Source organism: Filicampus tigris, chromosome 3, assembly GCF_054856515.1.
Source record: "Filicampus tigris isolate MCC_2025a chromosome 3, RoL_Ftig_1.0, whole genome shotgun sequence".
In the NCBI taxonomy this organism is placed as follows: Eukaryota; Metazoa; Chordata; class Actinopteri; order Syngnathiformes; family Syngnathidae; genus Filicampus; species Filicampus tigris.
In genome coordinates, this window is record NC_141219.1 from 18,200,684 (window position 1) to 18,218,663 (window position 17,980).

Below are 17,980 nucleotides of genomic sequence, written 5' to 3' on the forward strand. Positions count from 1 at the left end.
AAGCATCAATGGCATCATGTTGATAAAATGAACCTTTTCTGATAAAGATCCGCTCTTCCAATTGAACACCAGAATGTGTTTAACTCCCGTTTGTCATGTCGTTCATTCAGTAATTTTAAAAGTGCTTCCTCATTAATCATTAATAAAGTGGCCTCTGCTCTCTCTTCCTATCTACACCTAAGAGGGCAAAGGTCAAGGTGCGTTGACTTAATGAGCAACAAGAAGCACCCAGGTCAGGTGCACACACCAACACCATCATCAGCAAAAACATGTCTGACTTGTTTTTTTTACCGGTAGCGTCTTTGCTTTGGAACTGGTTTCGCTGTCACAATCATTCAATTCATATTGAGTATGTGAAAATAAACTTGAACACGTGCATGTCTTCAAGGAAAAATGAAAAGTTTTATTTCATGGCAGGTGACAGCACTTACGATCACTGCCCAGTTTTCCATCTCATTTGTGCACATTTAAAATCAAGAGCAGAAGCCAGACCCAACATTCCTACGAGCCCTTTTATGGTTTTACAGACCAAATAAATCGGTATCTTCTAAACAGAAGCTATTGACAGACAAAAAATATTCTTATGGCACTATTTCAGTATGACAATAAATAGCACAGAGGATGAGGGGTGTTGCGAGATGTTACTGAAGTACAAAAGTTGCACAGAGAGCTGAAAGATTTATTCTTCCAGTGATTTGAGAAAATTATCATAGGCAGCTTGATCCATGAGGCCTTGCAGCTCATCCGGCTTTTCGATGGTCATCTTGATGAGCCAACCTGAAAAGGGAGAGGTCAAGCACGACGGCTCGATTTTTTTAATGCCGCGCATTCTCTTTATCGAGACGCTTACCGTCTTTATAGCAGGCTTTATTCACCAGTCCGGGATTGTCGGCCAGCTGGGTGTTGATTTCCTTCACGACGCCCGTCAGCGGCGAGTAAAGCTCGCTGGCGGCCTTCACGCTTTCCAAGGCACCAAACTCCTCTGCAAGGCACACAAAGAAGGCAACGGCGGCTTTATCTCACGGCACGCTTTTGCACAAGTGTACAGCATGTGCTGGGCGTACCCATTTGCTCAAGGCTTTGGCCGGCTTCGGGGAGTCCGCAGTACACCACATCGCCTAAAGCTTCCTTAAAACAAAAACAGAATAGCCAATACAGTACACAGGATCAATTCCGTGACATAACATTCTTTTACATCCATCACAGATCTTCTATCCCAGGGGTCGGCAACCTTTCACATTCAAAGTGCCATTTCGACCCGGTTTCCAGGGAAAAGAAAGCCCCGGGAGCCGCAAACACTTATTGACATTAACCTCCGAAAAAACATCAGCTTGTTTTGAGTTCCCCAGGCACCGCTTTGTTCAAGTTGTATAATACCTCGTTGTACACATTACTACCTACAAAATACATTCAATCAGTAATTTGATGCTTGAATTGATTAAAAGAAGTATAAAAACCAAGCCGGCGACATCCGAGTGCTTCAAAGTCCGCGCTCATCGTGCCCCCAGCCTTTGAAATGTCACACCAGCAAACACACTTGTCCAATACAACATGTCTTTGGCAACGAAGAATCTCATCGATCCATATTAAACAAGACAACGTAATCCAGCGAACCTTACTATTTTCACTCCTTATTGTCTAAAAAAAACCAAAAAAACAAAAAAAACAAGGCTGCATTCAGCAGACGGCGAACACGTCACGGTGTTGCACACACCTCCGGCTGTGAAATATTGCTTAATTTGCTATTTTCACTGCTTTAAATTGGCTAGAATTGCATAACAATTACAGACGAAGTAAGGACGGACCATGAGAATCGATTTATGATGGAAAAAATAAGAATAATTTGACCATATTTGGACTTCTGAGATTTTCAGCCGACAGACTATATCATTTTATTTTTATATTTCGGTGTCCCAATAATGTCACAATTTAAAACTACAAATAAAATATTTTCTTCAGATATTGTGCAGTTTTAGTGTCACTGGCACGCCGGCTTCCTGCTGACACGTTGACACGGGCTGTAAAAGTCAAACGTCTCTGAAGAAGGCGAATGCTGGTCACCAAAATTGCACAAGGGCTGAAGAAATGAAGAAAGAAATGGTGACTTACTAAGAAGACATGATGCACGTTTTTGAGACAAATAACATACTGTAACGAATTGGGTAATCTGTATTGCGGTGACCTTTGTGTTTTGCTAAATTGTGTTGTTTCCGAGGTTCCTTGAATATATCACGCGACTCGCTGGATGGGGGCGGGGGGTAGTTTAGTGTGGTGGGTTGCAAAAAGAGTGTTGATTATTGCCGATTTGAAAAGTGAATACTGTTATATTGTCTGTTTACATGCGTTGCTGCACCATTTGTGTTCAATCTGTTGCTTAAAGGGTTGTAACATCATGGCATAGAAGCTAATTAGTGTTTGCATTAAGTTTAAGTTTGCGTTAAGCATTAAGTTCGCAGTAAAAGCTTAATCTATGTGGTTATTTTACATTCACAGGTGCAATTCTTTTACCTTTAGTTTGCCAGTAAACTGGGAGTGCCAATAAACAACCAGAAGCCTCTTTTTTGAAGAATTGTTCACCATTTCCAAAGATGCTGCCTATTGTGAAGTGAGTTGAGTTCACTGCTAATATACAGCGTTTATATCTCAAATCTGCACTCACAAGTCTAAGCAAAACAAAACAAAACAAAAAAGCAGCCAAACAACATACCTCAAAAAACGTATAAGTTATATCAAGGCACCGATATTATTGTTCGTTGTGTTTGGTTTCCATAACGTGGGCAACATTCAACGACAATAACTGTTTTTATTCTATTCTTTGGAGGTTCACTTTTAATGAACAGCACTTGATGTTTTTTTTTTTTTTGTTTTATAAGTGCATTGTAAATAAAGTTAAGTTGAGCGTTTCAAAGATTAACCCATGCAAGTCCACAAGGACCTGTACAGTAAAACTGTGAATGGCTCATTAAATCAGTTATGGACCCTTGAATTGAAAACAATGGCATTTCTAAAGCTAACTTAAAGTAATTACAGCAGACAGCGAGTGAACTTTGACATGTTTGACACAGTCATTGTCGCCACAATGCGTTCCCCTCCTGACTGGAAGTCACTTCATTCATTTATTCCAAATGTGGAAGAGTCCATTCCTTTTTTGCCACAGATAATATGCACAGATCTTCAGATCCTATTCAATTTTTGTTTGCAGTTTGTTTTTCTGTGTTCAAACACACACACTCTCAATGTGTTAAAAAAGTGTGTTTCAAATGTGTTTAAAGTATGTGGGAGGGTTAAAAGCAGAGGTGCAATGATTAATTGAAAACTAATCAATTATTAAATTAATCACTAATCAATTAGTTATTTAGATACCTCTTAATGTAACCCTTTCATGCAAAGTGGTCACTACAGAGGACAGCTATTTTTAAAAGTTGCTTTCGCCTATATTAATTAATCTAAAAAATATATTTATATTTTAAATAATAACATTAAATCATAATGCATGAAAGGGTTGAAAATATTTTTAAAAATTTAGATGAATTAATATAGGCGAAAGCAACTTTTAAATAGCTGTACACTGTAGTGATCACTATGCATGAAAGGGTTAAAATTATCCAGATTCTTGGAATTTCAGCTTCTCAACCGTAAATATTATCTGATTTCTGTTGTCCTCCATGGAAGGAAACTGATTATCTTTATGTTGAATCAAAATAAAACCTTTGCTCTTACTTTCGAAAGCAATGATCAACATTTTTGCCTATTTTCTGACATGTTACGGACAAAACCAGTAACACAATAATAGTTTGTGTATTTTCTGCACTTTCAATTTGAAATATTGTCCATTTTTGAATCATTTAACCAATTAAGTCAACAAAATAAATCAACAGATTAATCCATTATTAAAATAAATGTTAGTTGTAGCCCCAGTTAAAACTATATTTACATGGTCTGTCAATTTTACAGATTTTTACATATTGCGACTGGGTCTGAAAAATTTCTCAGATGATATACGGGGGTTCACTGTACAAAGAAATCATGCAGAGCCTGAAATTTGATCCATAATGTTGCCAGTCATCTGACAAAAACATGACGTTCATAATCCAAAGTTGTCAGCGCATGACTAAAAATGGATAAATCCGATTAACTGTACAGTAACGATCTTTAACGCACTATTAACAGCATCACTTGTCTTTCAGTGTTTGAGACCGTAAAAGGATGGACCTTCAACCAACTGCTCAGAGAAGCCCCCTCGCTGTGCCATGACCTCACCTTTAAATGAATGGGGTACACAAATACCAATAAGCAGGCCTAATTTCATCCCAATTACCATTTTGTGATTCATGTTGGTTAAGGCACCACTATCACACCTCTAAAAGATTATGCTGGGTGTGTTAAAGGGGAAACTAAATGCACACATTTTCTTTGAAAGATTATGTTATCTGTGCCCCCATTAAGGTATTCTGATTAAAATTATGTTTGTGGAAAAAAAATTACCGGTAAGCAGATTCGCTGTCATTTTGGCCTTATACCGCCCTCTGCTGTTGACTAAAATTGACGTCAAACTGCCCTCGGTCTTGCATTGCAAACGTCACGGCTCATGTGTGTTCTGCATTTGGTCACGTGACATTTCATACATTTCATTTCATTGAACTGAACACAAATCGAGGAGTAATAAGTATTTTTATTTTCACAAGCCTTGGGACTTAAGGCGCTAACATGGGACCTCATATTTCAAGCCATATTATGTGGAAACGTGTGTTGGTATGGCAAAAACTACTTGAATCCTTGAAAACCTAACTTTAATATAACTTGAAAGAACAACCAGAAAATAAATGAGTAACAAAGTAAAACAATAATATACTAAAATAATAGCAATTTTAAAAAAACAGTGTGCATGTGTTGGCCTCTTAGGGGCAAGTGCGTGCAAAGAGTGCACACAACAAGATACGAAGAGTAGAAGAAGAAAGTTGTGATTGAGCTCTATTAAATAATATAAATAGAATTCCAAATATTGGGAAGAATCTGTGCCTTTCAGCATAATCTTACCTGTATGTCCACGTTCGTACAGTGTTTGTGTGTCGATATTAGCTTGATGCTAATTTCCTGTTAGCATGTCAATCGGGATTTCACATTGACTTTAGCATTAGCATTAGTGATGTTTTTAAAACAAAGCATGTCTTGTATTTAAGTATACTACACATGTAATTCTTTTGTTTTTTTCCACAAAAGTCTAACTCTGGTATCGTCAAACATCTTAAAGCACGCTCAGAGAGGGCAGAATCACATTACGTCACATGCTTGCTGCACAAGTAACACGCTGCATTCAGGGTACTTTCACAATGTCTTGAACTTGCAAACACCGCGCCATTCTGCATTATATGTATTCCTTCATTTATAGTGTTTTCAAAAAATATTTCAGCAATTATTCTACATATGATGCACATTAAGTTGCATTGTGTATGAAATGTCCTATATATTTAGTAAATAAAACTGCCGTGCCTCTATTACGGCGCCCCCTAAGTAAGTACCAATGAAGATTATATTTTAGCCTACATCTCTATCAACCCTCTCGTTTCACCATTACTGCCACCTACATGGCTGGAGTGAAACTGCATCTCAACACTGCTCTGACTTTACTGAACACTTATGGCTTTTGTTTCTGAGCAGGTCTGACTCTACCAGATATTTAACAACTTTTATTACCACGCAACATTCAAACACTTAATTGGCTGTGGATGATGTCGAAAGGAAGATTTTTTTTTTTTTAAATACTGTTTTTTCATACCGTCCGGTGAAAACATGGAAATGTAGCATTTATTTTCAGCGTAACAAAGTGATCTGTGGCAATATTCATTAAAAATAAATAAATAAAAGTGAAGTTGTTGCAGGTGAGGACAAAGTACAGAGTATGCTAATCTGCACTCTTTATCTTCTGAAACCAGCAGTTTGTGGTCCAAGACTGTGGTCTAAATGTTTCATAATACCATCATAAACAAATGATTATGAAATGACAAAGACAAAGGCTTACCTGAGCATAATTGCTGATACCGACGGTGCCAATGTCACCTTCTACTCGCACCCACTCATGCTTATCTGTGAACTTTAAAGCTGCAGAGAACAAAGCAGGAACAAAGATCAATGGGTAAATTAATCAGTTCATGTTTTTTTTTTCTACAGATATTCATAGTGGAACCTCAAATTAGTGGCACAAATCAGAACTGTTGCGGAAATTAGGCCTCTACATTATTTTAGTATTGATTCATCCTTTACTAACCCATATTTTTAATACTACTTAAAACTTTCACATAACGAAACACATTTCAAACTTAACACATTTGTCTTACTCAAAACTTTTTTTCCCAATACTTGCGCAGATCCAGATTTAGAGTTGCGCGCCTTATTTGTAGTATCACATTGCACCACATCATGCAGGCCAGCACTGAGGTCAAAATCAATTTCAAGTAACTAACGACCAGAGGTGGGCATTACGTCTGACTGACGGACCGGAAAAAGATGGACTAAGCACAGACGGAAGTGGATTTCCATCCATCTGCGTAATCATCTAACCTGGCCAAGTCCAAACGAACCTCACAGTCCATCATTGACATCCGTTTTGCTGACGAGAGACGGGAACGCGATCCAGAACGCATTGACTGTATATGTACAGCAGGGCAGTGCAGGACCGTATGCACCAAAGACAGAATCATGACTTAGTCAGGCTGACTAATTAATGAGCTAAGAAATAATAAAGTAGCTTTGAATACAGAGATAGTTTTACAGAGAAGTTCTTGTGAGTTAAGTTTTACATTTCTGGAACGAGTAGTGTTAGGAGGAGGTTGTGACTCCAATTAGAAGGTGGGAGTAATGCACCAAAAGGTTGTCTGCCAACCACTAAAACACAAAGGAACAAGAAGACGTAGAAGAAGATGATGAAGAAGACAAAGAAGAAAAAAACATTCATTTATTGTCGAGGCTACTTTATTTCGGTTTGCACAAGGACTAGGATGCACCAGGATTGTGGCTTTGGCAACAATGCGACAAGGGATTCTGGTTCAGGTAGGCAAAACTTTCAAGTAAATCTTTTAAGAGTTAAAGCGGCAGCAGGCTCCCACATAACAGTTCACTAGATTGGCAAATAAGTCTAGGCTATTTGAAATGTCAAATGTATGTGAGTGTTAAGCTGTTTGAGCAGCAAGACGACACATTATGACACCATTTACCAATATAATCAAATTGATTCAGATAATGGATGGATGGATGGATGGATTTTTCATCTGTTGGACCTTTTTTTTTTTTCTGGATTGACGATTCACGGACTGGCGGACCTTTTGATGTTTACTGACGGAAGTGTGGTTAAAATAACATGACGGACTGACCGACAAACGATTACCGTTTGGCTTGTCTTGAAAAAAATGACAAAATGACAGATTGACAGAAGACGAATGGCTACCGAGGCTGCTGATGGATGACCAATGACGGACTGGCAAACTTTCGTAAAATGCCCACCTGTGCTAACGACTAATCTCTAGTAAATCAATGTTACCAAACAGCAGAGAGAATATACGTATGTGAATCGAAGTGTATGCTGTTATGTGCTGCTGCTCCATGTATGTTATAGAGGAAGTCAAGTAAAAAAAACAACAATGACAATAATACATTCTATGCAGCCTACTTGTGTAACCGCAGAAATCCGGTTAATATTGTGTTTGTGGAATATGAATTAAACAGAAAAATCCACAAGTTTTAATCCATTTTAAGGGGTGGTCATTTGGCCACTTGCTGTTGACTGAAAGTGACATCACAGTACCGAAGGACTAAGTTAACAACCAATCACAGCTCACCCCTTTTCTGGGTTTGAATGATACGGTTTTTCTAAATAAATAACAGTGTTTTCTTTCCCCAGTGCTGGCAGCATTTCAGCGTGCAGACAAATACAGGGTTAAACCAGATCTTAATTATGTTGATGCATGACTGGGAGAGCAATCATGGATGCCGTCCCCAAGAGAGAAGGTTCTTGCACAGAAACTGTAATAACAGTAAACACTGTGGCAGAAACTTACTACTTAGTCATGTATGTGGCTAACATAACAGTCATTTACTTACGTTTGCTGGCATACGTTTAATAAGTTGCTACATGTTGCACAAGCAGACACATTTGTTGGAATTAACAGTTCACTCAATTGAAAACGTAAAAACGTCAGACTAAAGAAGTTAAGCTAGTTAAGCGTAAGCGTAGCTAACGGGCTGCTGCTAATTTTTCCAACACGAGTTAAAAGTTTGTCTGCAGCCAGTCGAACATGACGTCCACTTCCGCTTGGGATTTTGATTCCACATTCTCAAGTGTTTTACCTTCGGCCCGTGCGGCCGTGGTGCTCAGTGTCCTCGCTGCCCACAGCGGCCGTGGCACCAGGTGAGCCACGGCGGGCGACAGCTGGGGAAGTCCGGAGCGCAAGTTTGTGGAGAGGCACCGCAACGCCGTCCTCATCGCCATCTTCACTCCGTGTGGTGGGTGCGCGTGGGAGCCCGCGCACATACACTTGACCTCGGGAGCGCGCATCATCAACAGGACAGGGGACGGGCACTCGTTTTTGCTGACATCTAGCGGTCAATACGCAAATTGCATTCACAGCGAGCAGCCAAATCAGCAGGTCAGGGCCACCGAGATAAATCCGCCAAATCTTCATTTGTAATGAATTTTCTTTCCAAGATAGTTAAAAGAGCGAAAATGCAAAAAAAAGTTCTATGCAAAAAAAAGTTTTATTTAACTGACGGAAACCGTACACTTCAAATTTTGTCATGTACAATCACACAACCTTCATAATGCTCATTTGTATTATCCATCCATCCATTATCCTAACGCTTTATTCTGACGAGGGTCGCGGGCGTGCTGGAGCCTATCCCAGCTGACATCGGGCAGTAGGCGGGGTACACCCTGAACTGGTTGCCAGCCAATCGCAGGGCACAGAGACAAACACACGCGCACACACGCACACACACACACGCACACACTCACGATCACACTTCGGGGCAATTTAGTACTTATCAATTGACCTACCATGTATGTTTTTGGAATGTGGGAGGAACCGTAGTACCCGGAGAAAACCCACGCAGGCACGGGGAGAACATGCAAACCCCACACAGGAAGGCCGGGGCCGGAATCGAACCCACGACCTCTGAACTGTGTGGCGGACATGCTAACCAGTCGATCACCGTGCCTCTCCTCATTTGTATTATCTCCCCATAGTAAAAGTTTTATTTGTAGTTGACCCAAGTCAAATTCTAAGAGAGAGGATCAGTATTACTACGTTTTCGCCTTTAGAAAAATACAAGATAACATGGAAACTGGGGAAAAAAAGTATGAGTATTTTGGGGAAGCGAGAGGGCAATAAAATACACAATTGAGTTAATTTGTATTGAATTCTTGTTATAATTCAATATTTGTAAAGAAAATCTAAGTACCACTCGCATGCGTTTTTTGTGTGGCTTGGTGGAGGCGGGGTCAAAGAGGGAGGAGACTCGCACAGAGCGTCACACAGTCAACAATACAACAACTGGTTCGCTTGACAATACGCTTCACTGGAAAACTAACTTTTTAGTAAATGGTGAGCAATTATATTGCGCTTCTACACTATATGGTGCCCAAAGCGCTTCACAAGGTTCATTCATGCTCAAATTGATAATAATTATAATAATTTAAATACTAGTATTTTAAAAAATTAAGAGACAAAAAGAGACTCATAAGCGCTTTATTCAGATGCACCAGAGGACTGGGTTTTGGGAGCTATCAAGGACATCAAACATAAGCAGACACAGAAGAGATGGCAGTATTGGGACGACTCCATATATTGTTACAGGTGCTTAAAGTTGGATTTGAATGTGCATCAACTCCAGATATCAAAGTCAGACTTGAGCGTCCACTGACTATTAATTCTGAAACATTACATCATGGTCTGCAAAAGGGTGATCAATAAGATGTGAGTCGCTGATCAACCAATTAGTGTCTGGTTGACAAAGAAGATAAAAATAAATACTTGTTGACAAACAAGTAAGACCCAACAAACATGATCACATAACTTGTAGAAAACATCTGAATTAAACTGCTTGCTATGATTTAATAGTTAGCCTTTCAAAATGCAGACAATCCCCATCATTAATTGAGCGAAGCAGCCTTTGACATCATTAAAAACAAAACCAGGAGACCTCACAAATGACCACTGACATATAAATGCTTCTCCGGCCTTCTTCACGAAGGCGAGGGTCTGAGGTCAGCACGTTACACAGAGGTGCCCTCTGCAGGAACGCTTGTTTTGTTGTCGTCGGGCTTCATGGCTGGGAAGAGCAACACCTCCTGAGAAAGAACAGAAAAAAACTTTTCATACGTAGAATCTTTATGGTCCTCTTCAGCAACTGGTCAAGGAGACCTGATTTATGATCAAAGGTTATGTGGTTCTTGACATTCCTCTTCCTCTCCAATTATGCAGTCAAAAATGTCTCTCGCCATTTCTTCAACTGACTGTAGTTAAGTCACTACGTTCTAGAAGACGTTACCTTGATGTTATTAGAGTCTGTGAGGAACATGGTGAGACGGTCGATGCCCATTCCCCATCCGGCAGTTGGTGGGAGACCATATTCCAGTGCCGTGCAGAAGGTCTCGTCGATGAACATGGCCTCGTCGTCACCCTCGGCCTTGGCCTGAAAAATATTGCATTGTGAACGCTTTTTGTCAGGCACTGACCACGAGTAGAACTCCGTTTGCAGCGGTCTGGTCTACTTTTCTTTGTTGACGTTATTGGCAGGGCAAATTGTGAGCTACAGCAATGCCACGACAATAATTTCACACTGACTTGAATGTTCCAAACTGTGTGTTTGAAACGTAGCGTTGCACCATAGTCCAAAGTTCATTACACACCTTGGCTTGCTGCTCAAAAAGCTCCCTCTGTCTAATGGGGTCATTCAACTCTGTGTAGGCGTTGCAGATTTCTTTCTTCATCACAAAAAGCTCAAAGCGCTCCGTTAGTCCTTTCTCCGATCGATGCCTAGTGGAAAGGAGCATTTCAACTGTCAGGTCCAAACGGATCACGGACAGATTTGAGACAGGATGCCCCCCCCCCCTCACCATTTTGCTAAGGGGCTCATGATTTGAGGGTGATCACAGATGAATGTGGGGTTGATACAGGTGACCTCCAGGAAATCTCCCACAAGCTGAGAAATAACAGAATGGTTCAAGTAAGTGCCGTAAAGTTGAATAATTAAAGTAAATAAAGTACCTTGTCAAGTAGACGAGCAGTTGTTCTGGGGTGTGGACATTCAACTCCCTTCTGGGCACAAAGGTCATCAAAGAATTTACGTGTCTCTGAAGAGTTCATGTGAAGAAAAGCATATGGACATAATTACACATCAAAAATGATAACAAATACCAAAAACATAAATAAGACATTATCTTCATTTTACCGTCACTGTCGTAACTGTCAGTAGGAGGAAATTTGACTCCCATCAGCTTCTCAAGGTCGTGTGTCATGCTCACTCTTCTAAATGGTGGAGTGAAGTCAATCTCGTAGGTTTCGCCTTCTGGACCATCAGGGTGGTAGGTCACCTTGTAACCTCCCGTGATGTGCTTGACCATCCCTGAAAGGAAAATAATGCAGACTTAAGTACTGTATTTTCGTTGTCGATATAACAGTCTAATGAAAAAAAAAAAAAAGTCAAAATATCGGGTACAAATGAGGACTCCCCAAGTGCTTCACATGATTACGATACTGAATGTGATTCATGTGCCAATCAAGAACACTCACAAGTTCATATAGTATGTGGCATGATATTGCCTGTCACCTAAGACTATATTCTTGTCACACACTATAAACAAGTTTATTCAGAGAGTCATATTTCTTTTAAATTTAACATTGCCCCTAAAAGTAGCAACGAGTCTTCTCACTTATATTGTATTTTTTTTTTTTTTGCGGAGCAAACACGTGGTTAGTTACATACATAGTTACTTTGTGTTAGGCCGAAAGACAATCGGGCTGTTTTTGTCCCGATTTTGACCCTTCCAGGATACACCGTACAGCACACTTCGATGCGGACTGCCTCACAGCAAACACGAAGCAACACAGACTGAAGTCTTTCTTGATCCCACGCGGGCACTTTACATCTACGTACCAGACAGAAGTTTCTCTGTTATCTCCATCAAGTCGTTGTAGTCGGCATACGCCATGTAGAATTCACATGTGGTGAACTCCGGGTTGTGAGTGAGGTCAATGCCTTCATTCCTGAACTGACGTCCGACCTCATACACTCGATCAATCCCACCGACAACAAGCATCTAGCAAGTAGAGCACACGGCGTATAATGAAGAATGTCTAAAACGCTCTCAATGCTAAGAGGCTACATTTAACAGAAAATTATTTAATTGTAAATGGATGATGTACTCAGTTGAAAAAAAAAACCAAACATTGTACGTTACCTTGTGGTAAAGCTCAGGAGCGATCCTCATATATAGGTTCATATCCAGCTCATTGTGGTAAGTTACAAATGGACGGGCCACCGCTCCACCAGGAATGATGTTCATCATTGGGGTCTCAATCTTAAAACGACATGGAATGCAATTTCACACATACGAAACAATATAAGAAATGTTCAAAAAAAATGGAGGAGGAACAGATAGGAAAAAAAAGTCTATCTTATAGGTGTGGGATAAGCGTGTCAAAGTCTTACCTCTAAAAATCCTAGTTGGTCCAAGAAGCTGCGCAAGTATGTGATGATTTTGGCTCGTGTTACAAACTTCTGCCTCACGTAGTCGTTTAAGATGAGATCCAAGTAGCGTTGACGGAATCGTGTTTCCTGTCAGAGAGCCATGACAACAACACAAAAGATGAAAAAAGAAAGAACAATTGTCCCTTCCATTTTTAGGTTTGAGTGGCTACAACTTATTTTTTTTTTTTTTACTACCGTTTAGGGAGTTGGTGATGTTTAATCACGACACCTTTACAATCATTCATTTTGTTTTGTTTAATCTAAAAAGAGGTACAGGTCAACAATGCATAAATAACATGCAAGACCAAAAGATGAATTTCAAATGAACACATTATGTACAGTGAAACCTCAGTTTTCGCGATTAATCTGATCTGGGAAATAAATAAATAAATAAATAAAATAAATAAATTAAAAAAAAAAAAATCGAGCTAAAATGGAAACTACGAAAACTGATTATTCTCTGTAGGAAATAATGTAAATCCAATTAATTTGCTCCAGAATCCCATAGGTATTAACAAAAATACATTTGAGAGTCTCTGTCGCACCCAAAAATTTCATACTTAGCTCTGAGTTCTTGAATGCCATCAGGTTTCACACCTTCATTAACAAAGGCTTGGCGCATGGGCTGCAGAATTGACAATTCTAAAATGTTATTTTTGTTGTCCATTCGGGGTCACCAACCTCACATTCCACACAATATCGGTGTCATACGTAAAACAGAGCATACAATTATCGAGATTTTACTCTATTTTGAAACAAGCGAGCCGTGGATACTTGCGAGAGTGTGTCCTAATATAGCGAGTGTACTACCTTGTCTTTAAGTCCGAAGTGGAGGTGAGGCAGCATGTGGAGACAAGGCGAAAGCAGACTCATCTCAATGGGGATGATGGACAGCTCCCCCTTTTTAGTCTTCCCGGGGTTTCCACGGACACCGATGATGTCGCCGCGCCTGAGCTTGTTGTTAACGGCCACAAAGTCTTCCTCAGACTTGTAGTTCCTGACAGGGTGAGGAAAGAATCCTACTTCTGAAGTCCATCAGGAAGTTTGAGCAACCAGGCAGGTTTGGTGCTTGTGTTGTCACGGATCGCAATATTCAAAGGGTAGATTATAATAATAATAATAAGATTGGTTAATCAATAAATAGACATGCACATAATAGTCAGGCAACAGGGACTCATTGTCACAATGTTTTGCCCAATCTTTCAGTACCCGGAGCTTGCCATAACTTGCAACTTTGTGCCTTCGCCTCGCATGTCATAAAACAGCAGCTTGGCACCGGATGCCCTCTTGGCATGGATGCGGCCTGCCAATCACAAAACAAGGAAAAAAAAACAAAAAAATACTTCTTATTTACACCTTCTACACCCTAATCCAGTCAATCAAATCCAATCGTCTTAAAGGATTTCAAACATTACAATACCTGACACATTGAGAACAACATCCTTTAGCTGTTCCCCTGGCTGTAGATGATTGTACTTCTCAATGAACTCTGTGAGCGACAAGTCGACGTGATACTTGTGTGGATACGGGTCCTCAGCAGTACCCTTTAGCTCCTGAATGGCCTGAGTGCGAATCTTGTAGTATTGCTGCATTTGAAAGCAAACAATGTAAATCGTATTCAGTAAATCAAAAGCCAATGTTCATTGAAGAATCGCACGTTTGGGTCGAGCGTCTCCTCGTCCACGGCAGCGATGTCCGATGCTGCGCAGTTATTGGTTTCCTTCTTTTGCTGCAGCTGTTCTTTGGCCTTGGCTTCTTTCTCCACAGCTTTCTTCTCCGCTTTCAGTCTCCTCTTCAGCTCACTGATAAGACATGAAGAATACAATCAGTCACTGGTTAGAAGGAGACATGAGATCAGTGAGGGTCTACGTAATTTTCTAAAGATAATGCATCTATGCCATGCTCAACCACTAGATGGCAGAAGGTTTACCATAAACCTTTGCCATTTTAATAGACAGCAGACCCCTCCAATGCTCAGGATAGGGACCAGGGCATCTATAATCTAAAACTCTGCAAATAATTTACGCACATTCAACTGAATTGGACAAGAAAAACAATTACCCTTGTAAAACAGGGCTAAATTACCCCCCACAAAGAGTAGCAAAATATTGAGGGGAAAAAAAAGAGAATCGGTGAAATCAGATAGAATCAACTGTACAGTGGTGTCTTGACATTTGAGTTTAATTTGTTTACTGAACACACTCTCAATGCAAAACACTTGTATCTCAAATCATCTTTCCCCACTGAAATTAATTGAAATACCATTGATCCGTTCTAACCTCCCCAAAAAACAAACTGATTGTTGCAATGTTTTTCTAATAAATAGCACTTCAAAATATTGTACTTTATAAAAACATTTGATAATAAAATAATTACCATATAAAGAAGCAGTTGTAAATCATGATTTTATTCATTGCAGATCCTTGTTATGTGCACCACTTGGCCACCGGGGGGAAGTAGCATACCGTCATGCAAAGGTCATTTTTTGCAGACGTCAATAAATACAGTATATGGATGTGAGTAGGGCTAGACGATTATACTACCATTCAATCAATCAATCAATCAATCAATCAATCACATTTTATCTATACAGCACTTTTCATACATAAAAAAGCAACTCAACGTGCTGTCCCTTGCTGGTCAGTGACATTAACTTTGAGCATTGTTGACGTGAAATGTCATAAACTGTCAACCCTAATGAGGAGCGCTAGCAACGGAAATTATCATCAACTACTTTTTTTGTATGGGAATGGACGTAGAAAAGTCTTGGCCAGCTCTAATTTGATCATTAAGATGAGAAAGATAACAAACTAACTAGGGCCAGCAGATGGCAGCATTGTGTCTCTTTTGGAAGAGATCACGGTGTTTCAAAACCGAGAAGCTCATCAACATGGTGGATCATTACAAGTAGCTTGTAACTGATCCAAGTGTTTGCCACGTTAAATTCACTACAAAAAGTGTCACAAAAGAGAGAAAAGATGACAGGAGATTATTTAACTTTTGATGTAGAAGCGAAGACATAATATACGTACACACATGAAGAAGAAAATGTTTAAACATAAAAAATATAAGAGCCAAATAAATTTCTTTGAAACACTGTAATTATGTAAGTTCCTTTTGTACCAAACAAAATTTATAAAATTAGTTATTAATAATTTAATTATTTTTAATTATAAAATAAAAAGTTGCAAATGTATGAATTTCCCTGTGTAAACAAACACGTGCGTTGGATATTAATAATCGTTTTTTATGATTATGCTAATTTTGTAATCGTACAGTGTAATAATCGTAATTGTAATAAGTAAGGTCACTTGGGTATCTCAACGGATCCACTTTATCTCCAACTTTTTATAATAATGTATATTTTGTGTTATTTTTGTTTTATAATATGCTTTGAAATTCGAATCATGTAAATCAGGTTGCTTAACACTGCACTAGATGATGCAGCTTCACAGATGTGTCAATAAGGCAGCTCCACTTACCATTTATCATGCGCAAATGACAACACAAATGTGAAAGACCGCACCGTATATTAAAACGCAACTGACTGTTGTAGACAATAAAAAGAAACCCACAATTTGCTGGTGACAAAAGGTTGGTTGTTATTCTCTCGAAAGGAAAAGCCACCAACCTTTTGTCACCTCTCCAACGTTTCCCGTAAATTTGGGCAGGCACTGCAGCAGTACATGGATGTGCATGTTTATACCACAGTCCTCTGACTTCAAATGCTTGGCACAGCTGCTGCCTGGCTGCTCTGACCAGGCAAAGCATGCTGAGCCACCAGTTAGAAGTGCAATCTGGGGGAAAGAGATATATACAGAAAATACAAGATGTACAGTAAGCCAAGTGAGTGGTAATTTCCATATAGGTATGCGGACTCCGATTCGTGGTATACGAAATAGTAAGGAATTAAATGTTGAAAGTGAATCCTGTACAGTTCATTCGCGAGGTAAAGTTCTGTTGTATTTAATTTTGAAGTCCCACACATTTGCATTTAATCATTTAAGTTAGAAATGTTGTAGCCTCCACACACACACATTTAGTTAAGTCACAGTTTTACTTGACTTTCATGTGGAATACGTCTTAACTGAATCATAATGTAAGTACTTTTTTTTCCATTTTCCTACTTTTCAGCACCATGTTACAGTCAGTGCATCATGTCGCAGTGGCTTACAATAGATATATTTTTAAATTAAATGAGTTTTAATTTATTACACATTTTGTTGTTTGAGAACACAAATCAAGGTGCGCCTTTGTACCGTACACAGATTAGAAGACCGTAGCAAAACCATATTTCATATTTTTCTAAGTATTTCCACGCATCTAAAAAACAGCAATAAAATACTACAAAAACACGCGAAAAAACATACTCAAATCCAACGTCCCTAAACCTTTCGGTTGTGTATTTCTTAGCTGTTCTGAACCAGCAACTGACATCTCAACCATACAAGAGGCACCTAATAAATCAAAGACAAATAAGGGCAGTATCACAACATGCTGACAAACAACGAAAACAGAAGGTACACACTACTTCTTGTAAAAGTCTACTACTGTATACACCCAAAAGTCGAATTCTTTTTAGAGATGGCTAGCAGCACGTGCCTGTGACTGTTGCGAGCATATAAAAGGAAGGTCAGAAACAACTTTAGTAAAACGTTAATACCATAAATGGTACTCTCTTGTGTTAGGTCCTATATGGAGATGTTCGTAATAAGTATTACAATTCTCAAACGTTCGCATGAAAGAAAGATAGAAAGCTATGTCCCAAATTTACCCGGTCGGCGTGTGCGACCTTTCCTTACGGGCATGATGGAGCTTGTAGTTTTACTCGTTCACAAAACAAACCATCACTGTGGAGTAATCGTAATTATAAAAACTACATTTCCCAATGACCAAGGAAGACAGACGTCTGGGAAATGTATGATACGAGCATGCCTCTGTGTGGGTAAATAAATTGTTTCACTATCGTTCTTAGACGCTGTTACGTCAACTGCCATCTCCTGTATGTCAGCAAATACAGCTAAAATCGCGGAATCGAACGTAATACTTGTTAAACAGATGGAAAGTGCACAAAACTCACTTTTTGCTGAGTTTATCACCGTCCGCCGCTGTTACGTCAGCCATGATAGCCTTGGTGTTGCGAATGCGCGTTGAAGAATCTGCGCATGCGTACAGCACTTGAAAGCGACCACACAAGGGGCGTTCAGAAACTATCGGATTTTTCGAGACGAAAGGAATT

The 17,980-nt window shown here is 39.5% G+C and overlaps 2 protein-coding genes across 3 annotated transcripts; both read right to left on the minus strand.

The window, feature by feature from the left end:
• Positions 1–382: 382 nt before the first annotated feature.
• On the minus strand, positions 383–8,532 carry gcshb (glycine cleavage system protein H (aminomethyl carrier), b). Its single transcript, XM_086026762.1, has 5 exons — positions 8,341–8,532; positions 6,020–6,099; positions 1,065–1,128; positions 851–982; positions 383–777 (listed from the first exon to the last, which is right to left on the minus strand). The coding sequence occupies exons 1-5, from the start codon at positions 8,522–8,524 to the stop codon at positions 680–682; spliced, it is 558 nt and encodes a 185-aa protein (XP_085882888.1). The 5' UTR covers positions 8,525–8,532; the 3' UTR covers positions 383–679.
• A 1,189-nt stretch (positions 8,533–9,721) lies between these two features.
• kars1 (lysyl-tRNA synthetase 1) lies at positions 9,722–17,958 on the minus strand. 2 transcript variants are annotated; one of them, XM_086026602.1, is made up of 15 exons: positions 17,822–17,913; positions 16,373–16,538; positions 14,399–14,543; positions 14,162–14,327; positions 13,951–14,044; positions 13,552–13,738; positions 12,703–12,828; positions 12,452–12,571; positions 12,148–12,310; positions 11,443–11,616; positions 11,259–11,344; positions 11,108–11,193; positions 10,901–11,027; positions 10,540–10,683; positions 9,722–10,339 (listed from the first exon to the last, which is right to left on the minus strand). In XM_086026602.1, exons 2-15 carry the CDS (start codon positions 16,510–16,512, stop codon positions 10,265–10,267), a joined length of 1,833 nt encoding a protein of 610 aa, XP_085882728.1. In that variant the 5' UTR covers positions 16,513–16,538; positions 17,822–17,913; the 3' UTR covers positions 9,722–10,264. The 2 variants fall into 2 exon arrangements, with proteins under 2 accessions (XP_085882728.1, XP_085882729.1); XM_086026603.1 differs by lacking the exon at positions 16,373–16,538 and having other exon boundaries at positions 17,822–17,958.
• Between the last annotated feature and the right edge of the window lie 22 nt (positions 17,959–17,980).